Source organism: Lingula anatina, chromosome 8 (assembly GCF_051362555.1).
Source record: "Lingula anatina isolate TDL-2025a chromosome 8, LinAna3.0, whole genome shotgun sequence".
Classification (NCBI taxonomy): Eukaryota; Metazoa; Brachiopoda; class Lingulata; order Lingulida; family Lingulidae; genus Lingula; species Lingula anatina.
In genome coordinates this window covers 14,239,333-14,256,447 of record NC_141774.1, presented here as the reverse complement: position 1 = coordinate 14,256,447, position 17,115 = coordinate 14,239,333, and the positions used below count along the sequence as shown (strand labels likewise).

General features: G+C 37.9%; 2 protein-coding genes across 4 annotated transcripts; both read left to right on the top strand.

Moving 5' to 3' along the window:
* Positions 1-122: 122 nt before the first annotated feature.
* On the top strand, positions 123-7,279 carry LOC106177272 (uncharacterized). Of its 2 annotated transcripts, XM_087018826.1 has the most exons (6): positions 123-528; positions 2,318-2,594; positions 2,964-3,029; positions 4,122-4,211; positions 5,897-6,031; positions 6,214-7,279. In XM_087018826.1, the coding sequence occupies exons 2-6, from the start codon at positions 2,325-2,327 to the stop codon at positions 6,436-6,438; spliced, it is 786 nt and encodes a 261-aa protein (XP_086874952.1). In that variant the 5' UTR covers positions 123-528; positions 2,318-2,324; the 3' UTR covers positions 6,439-7,279. The 2 variants fall into 2 exon arrangements, with proteins under 2 accessions (XP_086874952.1, XP_086874953.1); XM_087018827.1 differs by lacking the exon at positions 2,964-3,029.
* A 420-nt stretch (positions 7,280-7,699) lies between these two features.
* LOC147760427 (uncharacterized) lies at positions 7,700-16,721 on the top strand. 2 transcript variants are annotated; one of them, XM_086993969.1, is made up of 6 exons: positions 7,700-7,851; positions 10,473-10,746; positions 11,203-11,268; positions 12,822-12,911; positions 14,993-15,127; positions 15,311-16,721. In XM_086993969.1, exons 2-6 carry the CDS (start codon positions 10,480-10,482, stop codon positions 15,581-15,583), a joined length of 831 nt encoding a protein of 276 aa, XP_086850095.1. In that variant the 5' UTR covers positions 7,700-7,851; positions 10,473-10,479; the 3' UTR covers positions 15,584-16,721. The 2 variants fall into 2 exon arrangements, with proteins under 2 accessions (XP_086850095.1, XP_086850094.1); XM_086993968.1 differs by lacking the exon at positions 7,700-7,851 and adding an exon at positions 7,959-8,177.
* Positions 16,722-17,115: the final 394 nt, after the last annotated feature.

Here is a 17,115-nt window from a genome sequence, read left to right as displayed (position 1 = left end):
TTTCTTTCTCTAGCCTGTAAAAGTAATTGTTTAATACAATGTGCGCCCTGCTTTATGTGTAGTCTATACCGCGGGCTTAGTATTGCAAAACATTGACCCCGATGACAAAAAATGCCATTTTTCGAGCTCGGAATAAATGTAACTCTTAACAGGAATATGTAATTGAGTGATTAGTGGATACAAATCTGGAGAACAACATTTTTTATCATGTCTCCAAGCCATCGAGACTAAACAGTATTGCCTTGTGTCATGTTTACCAAAGAAGCGAGAGTTATTGATTCAACAAAGATTTAGGTCATGTCTTATGAATCGGTTGAGGCTGCATACTGAGGACACGGCTGAGGACAAGCTTTATAACTAAGTGGCGCAACATTCATGTGTGCTCATAGGTGGGAATTAGTTTTTAAGTGGCGCTTATTACCTGAAACCATTCTGTGAAGATAGGGCGCCGACTGGCTGGCTAGGCGGTGAAGACGGTTTAAACGAACAGGAAAACCGGCTACACGTTCTAATTTGAAAAACACTCAGGTAAGTCAAGAAGACATATCTGCTAAATACGTCCCTTGCTTTCTCTCCCTCTCTCTCTCTCCCTCTCTCTCTTTCTCTGTCATCAAGGGAAGAAGAGTTTAGGTAAACGTCATATTTTTTACACACTTATTGTTTCTTAGATTAGTTTTATTCAAGTAAAATCACATAATTAAATTATTCTTGGTGTGGCGACTCTTGACAAAACAGCATTTGAGTGAATCATTTGTGGTGATACTCGCTCTTTGCTGTCGCAAAGGATGTAAAACGGACCTTGTAGGATTGACAAAATATATGGTATATTACTCTGACGTTATAGCATTTGAAATATGTATCAGTTATACACACACAAAAACAAAATAATAATAATAATAAATAATAAATAAAAAATGGCGGACTCAAACTGAAACACCTCGCCAACGCAACGTACCTTTCTTTACAGTCATTTTTGTCCGACTTTAAGGGGGGTACATTAGTGCTCATACCGTAATTGTCAACATATATCCAATATATAGAAAAAAAAAGACAACGATGAAAATATTTAGACTTAAACGTTAAGTTCAGGTGTGATATCCACAATTACTTCCGCTTTGCCACACCTGTGCTTGCTACCCATTTTCGAACCCTAGATTTCGCATTGTGCCTGTCTCGATATAAAAACAACAGTAACCAAACAGTGCGGCGTTAGATTTCATTCAAGCACTTTTTCAGTCGTTAATTTAAAGCCATAATAACTCTTCGGTTTGGCCAAAAATAGGATTTTCCTGGAGTAAACGGCAATTTTCCCGTACTTAGCAATGGTCAACGACCCCATTCCTGCATTCAAAGTTGGTCCAGGGTTTTTTCCTAAACGTTTGGATTTTTGTTAAAACCTCTACATTGCACAGTCACGCGATATCGCGCGATATTTTCTGGTGACCTACTTAAAACCGCGGGAAAAGCAGACAACAGCAACACTATATAACAATAATATAAGATTCATAAGATATATTCGTCTTTTTGCTCAAAGTGCATTTATATCTACAGTGTGTGCAGTTCTGGACTTTTCGTTATCCGACGCACTGTACAAAAACTCGCAACTTACGTCTACGGATTGCATAACGCGTCTGCTTTCTTATGGCGCCATAGGTTATTTTGGTCTCGAATAAACGCGAGAATCCGCGTGGCACCCCAAAGTCATTGGCAACCTTGACGACCGGGAAGAAAGGTATCGAAAGCTCTAATGAAATGCACAGATTTTAGTTTTACTACAATAACAGCCGTTTTAGTGGTAAAATGCAATATAATATATTCCCATGCGTTATTTACTATGTATTTCTTGCGGAATTTTGAATCTCTATGGAAGAGTTATTATTGCTTTAAGTTGCGAGTTATGCGTAGGTGCAATTCTATGGAAAAAAAACAAACTTGAGCGTATAGTGTATTAGTAGTAGTACTTCTACACAGTTGTTGAATGTAAAATTTTGGTGTGGACAAAAAGAGAGTGGGTGTCATTTCTCATGGTAAATCTCATTTTATTATGTTGTTTATTTTATGTTTTTTTTTTTTTTTTTTTTTTTTTTTTTTTAATATGTAGAATTATCATTTGTACTTCTGTATTGCCTGTATTTTTGTTCAGAAATATCTATTTGGAGAGAGAGAGAGAGAGAGAGAGAGAGAGAGAGAGAGAGAGACAGAGAGAGAGATATTAAAGCCACGATCAGTTTCTAAGTTAGTGGCAGATAAAAAAAGGAAAGAAGAGGAAGAAAAATAAGCTACATCACACCATTTATACGCTCCCATTTTCTTTCAGATCCACAATGGACGCAAGCCATACCCAGTTGTTTCAGACGGGTCAGCCTCCAGACCGTTTTCCTTACGGTGCCCTCAAATGTTTGGGTGGATTCCAGATTGCTTTGGGACTCCTAATAATAGGGTGTGGCGCGGCCGACCTCCATCTCAACTATTTTGCCGTTGGCCAAAACCCCCTCCCTTCCAATACCAACATGTATTATCATCGCAACATGACTTATAATGAGATAGGTCACATCTTGACCGTGGTCAGTGCTCCGATATGGTGCGGTGCCTGGGTAAGTTTTTGTTCTCTAATTTTTAATAATACCAGATACCCTCCCAATACTTTACATGATAGGCCGACGAGACTAAATATATAATTTAAAAGTATAAGATATACATAGCAAGTGAAAAAGAATCTACCAGGATTTTATGAAAGACAAAATGTATTTCTAAAGAATTTATTTCTTAGTACATTTAACTCGTACTTATAATAGTGCTTGTATTTGGTGACGTACCTGCTCTTGTCGGCTCCTTAGCTGTTGGATACATGTCCTGAAGTTTGATGCCCAGAAAAAAAATGACTAGTGTTTAGTTGATTGATAGTGGTTTTTCTTTCTAAAACAAATGTTATACAAATCTCTGTCTCTTTTTTTAATTTTTAGTTTTTCTTTACCGGTATTTTCGGAGCTTGCATCACAAAAAATCGACAAAGTTACAAACGATGCCTGGTGATTGATAACAGAAATAAATTAATAAATAGATAAATGAGTATTATAGTATAAATTAATTTATCGTTTGATTGACTTATTTACGGAGTAGCTGGCAAATTAGTCGCACGAGTAATAAGCCTAGGCAATTATGATTAAGAAAGAGAAAGGTAGAAGGAGAGAGAGAGAGACGAATCTTATCAAAATGAACGTTACTTATTAAGAAGCAGTGGTAATTTAAACGTCTACCTGTCAATAAACATTGTTTCTCATTATTCAGGCAGCACATCTGTTATGATAGGTTTTGAGAGCCTGCCCTTAGCAAAATATCAGGTCTACTGTAAATTCGCGGCGAATTTGCAGCAAATTTCCTGCAATATTGGTGCAAATTAATTCCTTATTTTGAATTTGGATTAAATGTGCTGCAATATGGCTTCAAACTAGCAGCAATAAAATTGTACTTGCAAATTCTGTAAACTCGTAGCTGCAAATGTTTCATTTTGATAAGGGCATTGCCATTCTGTAACTGCAACACGCGCAGTAATTACAAGTTAGAGAGTAGATCAGAGTATTGTAGTGAGATGTGTTCATGTGTCACATGACACACGTACAGGTATAAAGTTGAACTCCCGCCCTGACATTTCAGTTCAGCGACACTGGTTTCCCCGAACCATATTGGTTTATGTTTAATTCAGTTTTAGTCCATAAAGTTTATGTCAGTTTTTGCTTGTTTTCAGAAGTAGTTAGTTTTTCTGCAGCGAAATACAACATATCCATTCCAAGAAAGTTTTTGAGTTTCCAACGGTACGGTCACGGCAACACATTCTTTTGCCTGGTCTTTACGTAAGACAGTTATCTTGCAATGCGGCCCTCACCTCCCCCCTCCCCTCCCCCTACCCTAATGACAGGCAATTAATTACCTACCCTCGGGTATGGAGAACTTTTACAGAAACGAGCTCTTATGACGTTATGACATGACGGAAGATATCTCCGAAAACATACAAATGCAGTTGTATCGTTGAGATATATTACGCTCGGGACAAACAGGTCTCTATACTGAAGCAAATTTATGATATATTATGTATACTACTTTCACTTTCACTTCTCTTTCAGCGGAACTCTTTCCAGACGTTTTCAATCCTCACTGCCATAATCTTCGGTCCTACTGCGATGGGGTTAGTGATTGTTTCACCTTTTTTCATAGTAAGTATGACCCAAAGTGACAGCATGTTTTTTTTACTCCGACCACAGGGTGCGTTACTGGTCCCTTACAAAATATTAATTTTGCTTTCTAATTTAGAAGTCCTGATAGCAGAGGGCACATTTAGAACAGCGCAGACTAACTGTAACAGATCTGCAGATCAAATATGCTGACCAACTAAAAGCTTGCCGCTTTATTCCCGATTATAGACACTAAATACATTCCCCGCGGGGATTACACAAGTATCCAAGTAGTCGGCCATATTCGTCGGCGGATCTCTTAGTCCGATGTTCAGAATGCTCTGTAAGATGTTAGCCACATGTTAAGTAAATACACCTCTCCTTGGGGACATTGAGTGGAAGGCGGAAAAGCAGGTGATTATAATAGTACGTCGGAAAGAAAAGGAGGAGTGTTAATCTGTTACTGACTGCAATCAGCAAGGGTCCCCATGGAGTTGGATCGACTTACGTAGACCCATAGCTTCATTGGGAATGAGCACTAAACGACAGTGCTACATGTACCTTTATTAGCAATTGAATAGCCAGAGTCTGTCAAATATCTGCATTATTTCAAAATTGTCGAGAGCTTCAAAATATCGTTCATTTAACCGTATTTCAGCGCTAAAACCCGCTTTACTATACTATACTGTACTGTACTGTACTGTACTGTACTGTACTATACTATACAATATTATACTAAACTATACTATACTAAACTGTACTGTACTGAACTGTACTGTACTGTACTATACTATAGTGTACTTTACTATACTATACTATACTTAACTATACTGTACTGTGCTATACTATACTATACTGTACTATACTATACTATACTATACTATACTATACTTGATAAAGTGATATAGGGATCATGCCGTGATCCAGTGTTCTTATTTCAAAGTATCAAAAGATTCTTTACACAAAAAGGTACTGATTGTACAACCAATGAATGACTTAACCATAGTAAAATAATCAAAGCCACATTTTATATAGTATTTTGTACTTTATCCCCTGGACTAGTTGACGCACCTGACGCGTCTTTGCGTGGAGTCAAAAGTTATGCAACGTTTGCTGAATGCTGGCGTTCCACATATGGTACATAGATAGTATGGGGGTCATTTTTGTCAGCAGGATTATCCTTCAGTTATCCATTTCCGTGGATATCCCGTACATTCTTAATGACGTTCCAATCTGGGTGTTAAGCTGAGTCTGGTTGGCATATGACCACCCTACTGTTGCATTACCTGTACATGCAGTAGCATTATCGTGCTAAAACATAAATGGGTGGTCATAGTCCCCAAAGATAGTCTCGACAATATTTGGATGCATGACTCTGCGTAAAGGCTTCCGTTGACCACTGACAGCATGCCTATACAATGGCACCGGTAGACTATAAAATATACCCCTCACTCTGGAGCCGCATCAAAATAATTAGTCTTTAGGGAGTTCAATAAGATTACATCACGTTAAATAGGTCAATGCTCTACCATTCACAGCCCCAATTTACACAAAGATCGGTTTCACTGTTGTTATGGGATTGTAAAATTAAAACTATGGGTACCCTTGTTGCAATTAATATAATGGCGGTAGGGGTGCCACATTATACAGAGCATCTTAATCATGGGTTTTTCACGTTCAATTATCAGTTGAAAGTAACATTTTGATACCCATGCATTTATTTACAGATCAGTTCCAAAGCCAATATTTTACAGTACGTGTTTTTTGTGGCAGCGGGAGGGCTGGGCTTCATTGAGTGGATAGTAGCCATCGTGTCCGCCTCCGTTTGCTGTTGCTGCTCGCCCATAGACCAGCAAGAAACGGTATTTTTGGCCTTTTTATTCTAAAACCATTAATTTAAGTTGAAATTTTTACAATTTTTTTTTCATTCAGTATATTTTATAGTTAAACAGACACAAACACACCCAAGAGAGAGAGAGAGAGAGAGAGAGAAGGAGAGATGTATTACATTGTACACTGTGGTATTGGTGTTTTCTCATTTCAGCAAGTTCTCTATGTACCGGGCAGTGTACCGGGTCAGCCCTACTATCCAATGATAAGTACCGCCCAACAACAGCAACAACAGCTCCCACCACAGTCTCAACACTACATGTCACCCACTGCCCCTATGGGATACCAACAGCCAGGTCCATATACCCCTTACCAAACAGGCGGAGGGCCCTCCTACCAGAATCCAAACTACCAGCAACCTGGAGGTAACTGGACTTAAGAGAAATCAAAACACACTGAGGCTTTTGCCCGCGGAGAAAACTTCTATTGACACTATAAGCGGACTCCGAGTGCACTGACTGAAAAGCAGAAATAAGAAGATGAAGACAGTGACACTGATTATGGTAGTTCACCGCCCACTGAAACCAAGCAGTAGCAGGGTTCTGACAGTTGTTATGGCAACGTTAACTCCATTATCAAATCAGAACTCTTATATGCCGTCTGCAATATCAAATCACTAGTACATGTACATAGCAACTTCTTTTTTTTTTTTACAGTTTATGCATTTTAACATGCAGCGCAGCCAAGCACGTCTATGGGTGCTTTCCAAATGTAGCTATCGTCCTACAAATATTGATCCAACTCCTCAGGGACTCCCGCTGAATGTAATATGATTAATTGAATGTCACGCTTCCTCGAGCAGCTAGGGGTGATAAACTATCGTGTGCGTTCGATCGCACTCAAAACGAAGCGAAAAAGCTTCCTGGAGCCGAGGAAATCACCTCTAAATGACGTGGCAACCGCTCACGTCGTGGCTATACACTGGAATAGGCCGAGTACATCAGACGATTGGTGAATGGGTTTCGCCCTATACAGCTCTTTTGCGGGCCACGTTGCTGGACGCGTGTTTGAGAAACAGTCGTTCCCCTGGCGCGGAATACAAGCCGCATTAACTTGTGCAGATAAAGCAGATGCATCAATGACTTATTTTCATGCATGGCGTAAAATATACACAAAGCTGTATTTTGTAATCCAGATATATATGTGTATGTGTGTGTAGCATTCAGAGAGCTCAACTATGCGGATAATTTATATATATAACTAAAAATAAATAAACATGAAACGTGTCGGATACTTATTTATTTACTTTAATTATATATATATATGAACATAATGATAAAGACCGCTGTTTCTTTAACTAAGGACCCGGCTCCCTGGATTACTTACCATCCACCTCCTGTTTTTCTTACCTTTCATTAACACGCTCTAAGTGTTAAAAATATACAGTTCTTTTAATTGAACGAAATTAATAAAATGTAAACTGTTAACGATAACTCAAACATAATGTGGTACGCATAGGTATTGCGCCACTGATCCCACAGCAGCTCACAGGAATTTTTTTCTATTTGACTTTGTCATTATACACTTACCCCTATATTCACTTGGTGCCACTCAGGTTTTGTGCACGTGCACTTCTTTCTGTCTTAACCTCTAAAAGCCATAGTTCATTACAATGCGCGCACTGCATTATGTGAAGTCCATACCGCGGGTTTATTATTGCAAAACATTGACCCCGATGACAAAAAATTCCATTTTTTGAGCTCGGAATAAATGTAACTCTTAACAGGAATATGTAATTGAGTGATTAGTGGATACAAATCTGGAGAACAACATTTTTATCATATCTCTACAGGTAAGTCCTTTTGGCTAAACAGTATAGCCCTTGTGTCATGTTTACCAACGAAGCGACAGTTATTGATTCAACAAAGATTTAGGTCATGATTTTATGAATCGGTTCAGGCTGCATACTGAGGACACTGCTGAGGACAAGCTTTATAACTAAGTGGCGCAACATTCATGTGTGTTCACAAGTGGGAATTAGTTTTAAAGTGTCGTGCATTACCTGAAACCATTCTGTGAAGCTAGGGCGCTGACTGGCTGGCTAGGCGGTGAAGACGGTAAAGAAGCAGAGGAAAATCGGCTACACAATCATATTTGAAAAAAAAAACAAACACTCAGGTAAGTCAAGAAGACATATCTACTACTGCGTCCCTCGCTTTTTCTCCCTCTATCTTATCTCTTTCATTCTCCTTCTCTCTTTCTGTGTCAGCAGCGGAAGAAGAATCAAGGTTAACGTCATGTTTTCAATGACTTATTATTTTTCGATAAACTGTATTCAAGAAAACAAAAATGTAATTCAAATAAAAGGGGGTGTTGGCCACGTATAGATCTGGGTGTGGTGACTCTTGACAAAACCGCATTTGAGCGAATCGTATGTGGTGATACTCGCTCTTTGATGTCGCAAAGGCTCTAAAACGGACGTTGTAGGATTGACAAAATGATATATTACACTGACGTTATAGCATTTGAAATATATACCAGTTATGCACCAAAAAAGATGGCGGGCTGAAACTGAAACACCCCTGGCCAACGCAACGTAACTTTCTTCACAGTCATTTTTGTCCGACTTTGAGGGGGGTACACGGCTTATACCTTAAGTGTAAACATATATCCTATATATCAAAAATAAAGCGTTCAGGTGTGATATCTACAATTGCTTTCCCTTTGCCACACCTGTGCTTGCTACCTATGCTTTTCTCGAACCCTGGATTCCGCATTGTGTCTGTCGTGCTATAATAACAACTGTAACCAAATAGTGCGGCTTTGGGTTTCATTCAAGCACCTTTCCTGTCGTTTATTTAGGTCGCAAGTTAGCGGTAGGTGGAATTCGTATAGTGTATCAGTACTAGTACTTCTGAATAGTTCTTGAAGTAAAAAAAAAACAAAAACAGAGTGGGTGTCATTTCTCATGGTGAATCTAATTTATATTCCTTTGTTTGCATTATATTTCTTTTTAATATTAATATGTTCATTCGTACTTATATATGTGCATTGCCTGCATTTTGTTGAGAAATATCTCTGGAGAGAGAGAGAGAGAAGGAGAGATTAACCCTCAAGTGACCGAGTGGGGTCATTTACGACCCCATCAATATGATTTAATGTGCCATCTCTTTATTTTTTATTTGAATTTTCTTTCCTTGCATGAGTTTGTCAGTCTACTAATCCTACACACTTTCACAGCTTTTTGTAGGGATCAACCAATAAGTGTGGTGTATACATCACAAATTCTTCTGGGGTCATTTATGACCCCAAAGTGAAGCATTGGTTTTTACATATTAGTTTTTTAAATTTTATTCAATTTTTTTTTGCCCACGCAACACTGACAGGAAAATGTCACATGCATGTGCTTCATGCAACCAGCCAGTGTGCCCAAAACAAAGCCACAGATAAGTGGTTTGTGAAGATTGTGCTTGAAGTGTTACTAATAGTGCAGCGCTGAATCTTATTTGAGTAGCTTTGTTGGAACTTGTTCTCATGACTGGGTCTCTCATTTTTACGGATACAATTTTCGGGTATTTCGGAAATCTAACGAATTCTGTCGATATCATATTATACATATTTTAACAAATTGTTTGTGTGGATTTTGTTTTATACACAGATGTGGTAGTAACATACGTGTAGGTTGATTGAATGTGTTCTGAGTAGTATGACTTCCTTACCAGCATTAGAGTATTCCCTACTCAGCAAGTCAGCTAATTATTCTTATTGAAGTTAGCAGGATGCGATCTCAACATAAGTCAAAATATTTTTACACAAAGTAATTTTGTAATGTACTTTTTTTCATTTAGTGTGGCAAATAAAAAGAGAAATATTTCTGCAAGTGGAAACTGACAAGGACTGTCTAAATACCAGTGTAATGTTGTTCTTAAACTCTGTGCTTGGTTATTTCATGCATTAAAAGTATTATTTACTACATTAGATCATTATAAAATACTTGTCTTAAATCCTGGGAGTATTTTAGGTGTGATAAACCCTCAACAGCCTTTTAGTATAAGGATCCCTGTACAGAGCACAATGGGGTCACAGATGACCCCACTTGGTCATTTCAGTCAGTAAAATAACTTGGTCTCTTGAGGGTTAAAGCCACGATCAGTTTCTAAACTAGTGGCAGATAAAAAAAAGTCCATACGTGTATATGATCATGGAAATATGTCGTTTTATATTTCAGTGATATAATGTACACCTACCCTGAGTGTCAGAGCACAGTAAAAGCTAGCATGTTAAAAGTCTTTTGATGTGATTCCTTTTATTAGTTTGCTGATATGGGTTATATATGAAATCAAGATCGAGCTGGCAATACGGAAATGTAGAACCTAGGGTATGTACACCGTGAATAGTGGCAGTTTTAAAAGGAAAGAAGAGGAAGAAAAACAATCTACAGCACACTGCAAATACACTCTTATTTTCTTTCAGACTGACAATGAACGCAAGCCATACCCAGTTGGTTCAGGCGGCGCAGCCCCCACGCCGTTTTCCTTACCGGTCCCTCAAATGTTTGGGTGGGCTCCAGATTGCTTTGGGACTCCTTATAGTAGGGTGTGGCGCAACCGACCTAAACTTGAACTATTTTAACATTGGGCAATTTTACAGCTATTATTATCGCGACGGCTACTACTACTACAGATCGTATTATGCCATAGCTCGTACCTTGACCACGGTCAGTGCTCCGATATGGTGCGGTGCCTGGGTAAGTTTTTATTCTCTAATTTTAAATAATATTAGCTACCCTGTAAATGCTTTACATGATATACCAACCAGACTAATTACTGTATATAATTAAAAAATATTAACGTTTTTGCAATGAATCGTATTACCAACTGGTCCAATTAAAGCAATTGATTCGCACAGTATATATTAACATACATATCAAGTAAAAAAAGATTATCTACCAGGATTTGATGAAAGACAATTAGAACATATTTTCTAAAGAATTTATTTCTAGTACATGTAACTCGTACTTTTACTAGTTTTCATTTAGTAACATACCTGCTCTTGTCAGATCTTCAGGTATTGGATACTTGTCCTGAAGTTTGATGCCTAGAAAAAATGACTAGTTTTTAGTTGATTGATAGCGGTTGGCAATATTCATTTTTCTAGTCTAAAACAAATGCTATACAAATTTATGTCTTTTTTTAACTTTCAGTTTTTCTTCACTGGTATTTTGGGCGTTTGCATCTCAGAAAATCGACAAAATTACAAACGATGCCTGGTGAGTAATTACAGAAAAAAATTAATCAAAATATTAATGAGTATATAAGTATATATTGACTTATCGTTTGATTGACGGACTTATTTTCGTAGTAGCTGGCAAATTAGTCGCACGAAGAATCAAGGAGTAATAAGCCTGGGCAATACTGATTAAGAAAGAGGGAGAGATAGAAAGGGAGAGATGAATTTTATCAAAATGAACGTTACTTATTAAGAAGCAGTGGAAATTAAACGGCTACCTACATGTATGGAATGTCAATAAAATTGTTCCTCATCATTCATCTTTTCGCTACACGTAGGCAGCACATCTGTTCTGATAGGTTTTGAAAGTCTGCCTTTAGCAAAATTTTCTGCAATATCGCTGCAAACTGCAATTCCTTCGTGCGAATTTGCAGTAAATGTGCTGCAACATGGCTACACATTAGCAGCACTAGAATTATTCTTGCAAATCCTACAAATTCGTTCCTTCAAACTATTTTGATAAGGGCATGGCCACTCGAATGACTCGTCTTTACGAAAGACAGTTATCGTGGAAAACAGCCCTCCCCTCCCCTCACTCTGACGGCCAATTAATTAACTACCAGTACTCCCGGATGTGGAGAACTTAAGAGGAAAAAGCTCCCTATGACGTTATGACTTGATGGAAGATATTTCTCCCGAAACAAGAACACGAATGATATTTGGGTCCTCGATTTGAAACCATACAGCTTTTGTGTTTTTGGTCTCCAAATACTTTTAAAAAGTCAATAAAACTAATAAATAGGCCGTCGACAAGAACCTCTTATCTCGTGTCTTTTAAATTAATTATAATTGAATATCACAATAATAAAAGAGTCGCCTTTTCATGTACGCCCGGCTATAAACTCTAATTAAAAATATCAACTTTTACGAGATTACAAATTGTATCGTATTGTTTGGCTCCATTGCCTCGCTTTAAAAAATTAGAACAGGCGCTCCAAAACCGTAAGACGAAGTAAATTTTTTTATATTGGTCGAGTTTGCCCCCGACTAGAATATCCTCACAACATTATCTGCAATTAACCTTCCTACGATTTTAATGTATTTTGGAATATAATTTTCAATCTGCTCGATGAAGAATTGTATTAATCAAGAGTGGGGGAGGGGTGTAAAATCCCCTTGGGGCCACATATAACACTATAAATGCAAAGGGAATCATCCTTACAATGACGGCAAAATGAATGTTAATCAAAGGAAAGTCCAATGGATTTGCTTTTTAAAACATACAATCAACAGAATATTTCTAATATGATTTCTCAAAACAACACCAGAAAGCAACTAAATTAAATCAACCAGACGGTAAACACCGGCAGGCTTTGTCAATTTCACCATTTGTTTATTACAAACAGCGTATTTTTCGCACATGCGCAGTAGTTTGAGACCTGTGCTCCCAAAACATACGTATGCGGTTGTATCGCTGAGATATATTACACTCGGTGCTAACAGGTCTCTACACTGAAGTAAATTTATGATAATATACAATGTATATACTATTATGTATGCTCCTTTCATATTCACTTTCACTTTCTGTTTCAGCGTAACTCTTTCCAGACTTTTTCAATTCTCGCTGCAATAATCTTCGCTCCGACTGTGATGGGGGTAGCGATTGCTGCATCTTTATTTAGAGTAAGTATGACCCAAAGTGACAACATGTAACTATAGCTTTTTTACTCCGACCACAGGATGCGTTACTGTTCCGTTACAAAAAAATTAATATTGCATATTATTTGAGAAGCCCTCATAGCACAGGGCGTAATAGCGCATTTACAACAGCGTGGACTAACAGTAACAGATCTGAGGATCAAGTATGGTGACCAACTAAAAGACTTGCCACTTTATTCCCAATTATAGACACAACATACATTCCCTGTGGGGATTACACAACACGTATTCAAGTAGCCGGGCATATTTGTTCCTCGGATCTCTTATAGTCTAAATGATTGGTGCAAAAATTGCTCAGAAGGTGGAAAAAGCATGAAACTTGGCAAAAATGTTATTTGGACTTTGCAGATCATTTTCAAGGGTAGTGCCAAATTTTTCAAAGCGTTGCTTAGCAACCATTACTGGGGAAGTGATTTACCTCAGAAACTAGCTGATTGAACCTTTCTTCTCCAGTTCAAAATATTTTGAAAGGCTTTTGATAATGATTAAGGCCATGAAACCTATCACTATACAATTTTAAGCCATTAAAAGCCCAAATAAGCCATTGCAACAGTTGCTACACAGCATATTACCCAAGCAACAAGTATTTAATAATATATATTGTTTTCTGTATACATATAAACAACAGATACAAATATCTCTTTAGTATTTAAAATATCCTCCAGTTCCTTCTCATCTTATTGTTCCCATTCTACATTTACTTCATATTTCTTTTAAGGTTTTTTATTAATCTTTTTATTTTTATTATTTTCACTATTCTTATAATTTTTATTTTTATTAATTAAAATTATTAATATAGGTACATAAATATTGCAAAATTCACAAACTCATAAGATAAGTATTGAATATTCTATGATTTTGTGTGATCTGTTTCTTTAGTTTATGTTAGTTGCTAATTATCAGCACTCAAGTTTTTTTTCATAATATTTGTGTACCTTTCACCTACACTTTTATGTGAGCAGTAAGAAATCAACGGGACGGTTACCATCGGTGGGTGGATTGTTGGTGGATTGTTTGTTTGTCTGTCTGTCTGTCTGTCTGTCTGTTTGTTTGTTTGCTTGTTTATTTGTTTGTTTGTTTACATAATTTTGGGTAACTATGGCTACGAATGTTTTTTTTTTTTGTTTTTCTTTTAAAGCCTTGTTTATTTTTTCTTGTTTGTTTCATATTTTTCACATCATTTTCTTTGTTTTTGAAAATCCTTTCAACGACACAATAACGAGCCAGAGAACTAGCGATAACTTCGTGAAACGGCATCATTACTAGCAAGAGGCTAACGACCAATCGCTAACTAACTTCTGCTTCGAGAAACGAGCCCCTGAAACATAAATGAGTGGTCATGGTGCCCAAAGATAGTCTCGACAGTATTTGGAAGCACGGCTCTGTGTTAAGGCTCCGTTGACCACTTCCAGCACGCCTGTATACAGTGGTAGACAATACACCCCGTACCACTTGACATATGTGGAGTGCGCCCGGATGACAAAAGGCAGAAAATTTGGAAGCCACTTCTTTTCAGCTGCTCTCCAAACCCCTCGACGTCCATCACTTCTCGACATCGCTTAAGTTGCTTGTGTCTACGACAAGTATCCGTGTTCAGTTGTTGGTTGGCGTCCAAGCCAGAATTCTGGTATACCATCTGACTCGATGTAGACGAGTCCTGGCCGGACCACTGGTCTGCTAACAAGAACCCTGTCAAGATAACGGTGACTGTGCAGACGGCCAAAGACGGCATACACTTAGAAACACGATTTTCTCTATTCTTGTTAAAGCTGCAGTCAAGTTCTTATATATAATTGTCATGAATAGTTTTCCATGGAGAAGGCGTGTGAACATCCTCTGTTCTTTAGTTCTATCATTCACATTCCCGATTTACACGACGATCGGTTTCGTCGTTATGTGATAGTAAAATTAAATCCATGGGTACCCATGTTGCAATGAATTGCAATGGCGGAAAGGGTGACACAGTATACATCTTAATCACGGGTTTTTCACGTTCAAGTATCAGTTGAAAACATGCACTTTAATGCCCATGCGTTTATTTACAGATCAGTTCCGATGTCAATATTATCAAGGAGGTGTTTATTTGGGCAGCGGGAGGGCTGAGCTTCATTGAGTTGATAGTAGCCATCGTGTCTGCCTCCGTCTGCTGTTGCTGCTCGACCATAGACCAGCGAGAACCGGTATTTGTGGCCTTTATACTTCTACACTCCCAATTTAAGTTAAGATAAAATCTTATTGATTGAAATCTACAATTGTTTTCATTCAGAATTATTTATAGTTAAACAGACACATAAACACACCCGGGAGAGAGAGAGAGAGACGTATCACATTGTACACTGTGATATTGGTGTTTGTCATTTCAGCAAGTTCTCTATATACCGGGCAGTACACAGGGTCAGCAGTACGTCACAGTGTTAACCGCCCAACACCCGCCACAACAGCTTCCACCACAGTCTCAACACTACATGTCACCCACTGCCCCTATGGCATACCAACAGCCAGGTCCATATGTCCCGTACCAAACAGCTGGAGGCCCGACCTACCAGTCTTCAAACTACCAGCAACCTGGAGGTAACTGGACTGAAGAGAAATCGAAACCACCCGAGGATTTGGCCCTCGGAGAAAACTTCTATTGAAACTTTAAGCGACCTCCGACTACCATAATGGGTGTCACTGACTGAAAAGCAGAAATAAGAAGATGAAGACAGTGACACCCATTATGGCAGTGCACCGACCACTGAAACCAAGCAGTAGCAGGGTTCTGACAGTTGTTATGGCAACGTTAACTCCATTATCAAACCATAACTCTTATATACCGTCTGCAATATCAAATCACTAGTACATGTACATAGCAACTTCTTTTTTTTTTTTTTTTACAGTTTATGCATTTTCAACTTGCAGCACAGCCAAGTACGTCTACGGGTGCTTCCCTCCCCCCCCCCCCCCCCCCCCAACACTTATTCGGAATCAGCATGAAATGAAGAAGAATTGGACCAAACTAAGAATTTTAAAATTCGAACCACATTCGGATGAAAAATTTCAAATTGACCTTAATTATTGCAAGAGTACCGTTGGAATACTCAGAATGCGCTTGAAATCGCCTGGAGTGATGAGTGTATTTTCAACTGTGTAGCTCTCAAAAGCAGTTCGAATGTAGTTGGAAAACTAGAAATATTTATAATGCTGTAAGAAGGCAGTAAAAATATTTAGAATATACTTTGAACGGCGCACTGGTGTAGTTCGATTGCTGGCATAATTAATATTTCAGCTTATCCGAGGCACATTCGAAACATTCTGACGGAGTATAAAATCGCCGTCAAACTAGAGGCGGGATTATTAAGAATGGCGTCGGAAATACAATACTTTGTGCATTCCAGGATATTCGAATAGCATTTTAAAAACATTTTAAAAATCCTAAGTGCATTCCAAATATTTTTACCCATTCTTGTGACCGGCTCAAAATTTTCTGTGATGTCAAAAACTTTCGAAGTGCATCCCAAGAGGAAATTTATCGAATGGCATTTGAACAGTATTCTAACTGCACTATGACTGCATTCTAAATATTCTCACGGCATTCCGACAGCATTCGAAACATAATGATTTTCATGCATGGCGTAAAATATACACAAAGCTATATTTGTATTCCAGATAGATATGTGTATGTGTGTGGCATTCAGGGAATGCGGATGATTTATATATAATAACTAAAGATAGATAAACATGAAACATAAGATTTACTTATATATTTAATTAAACTATATATATATATACATGTGTATATATATATATATATATATATATATATATATATATATATATATATATATATTGCTGTTTTTTAAACTGAGGACCCGGCTACTTGGATCACATAAAGCTCACCCATGCACCCCATTCGTTGTTTTTCTTGCATTTCATTTATACGCCTTAAGTGTTAAAATGTACACTTCTTTTAGAGGAGTCTAATTGAACGAATCGAATAAAATGTAAAATGTTAACGATAACTGTAACCAAGGATCTGTTATAACTCCTTGCTGTAACAAAAGGCGGTCGCACTAAAATAAGTGTGCTATATACGCATAGGTATTGCGGCACTGATACCACAGCAGCTCACAAGATTTTTCTCCAACATGACTTTGCCATTATACCCTTACCTCTATGACGACACTTA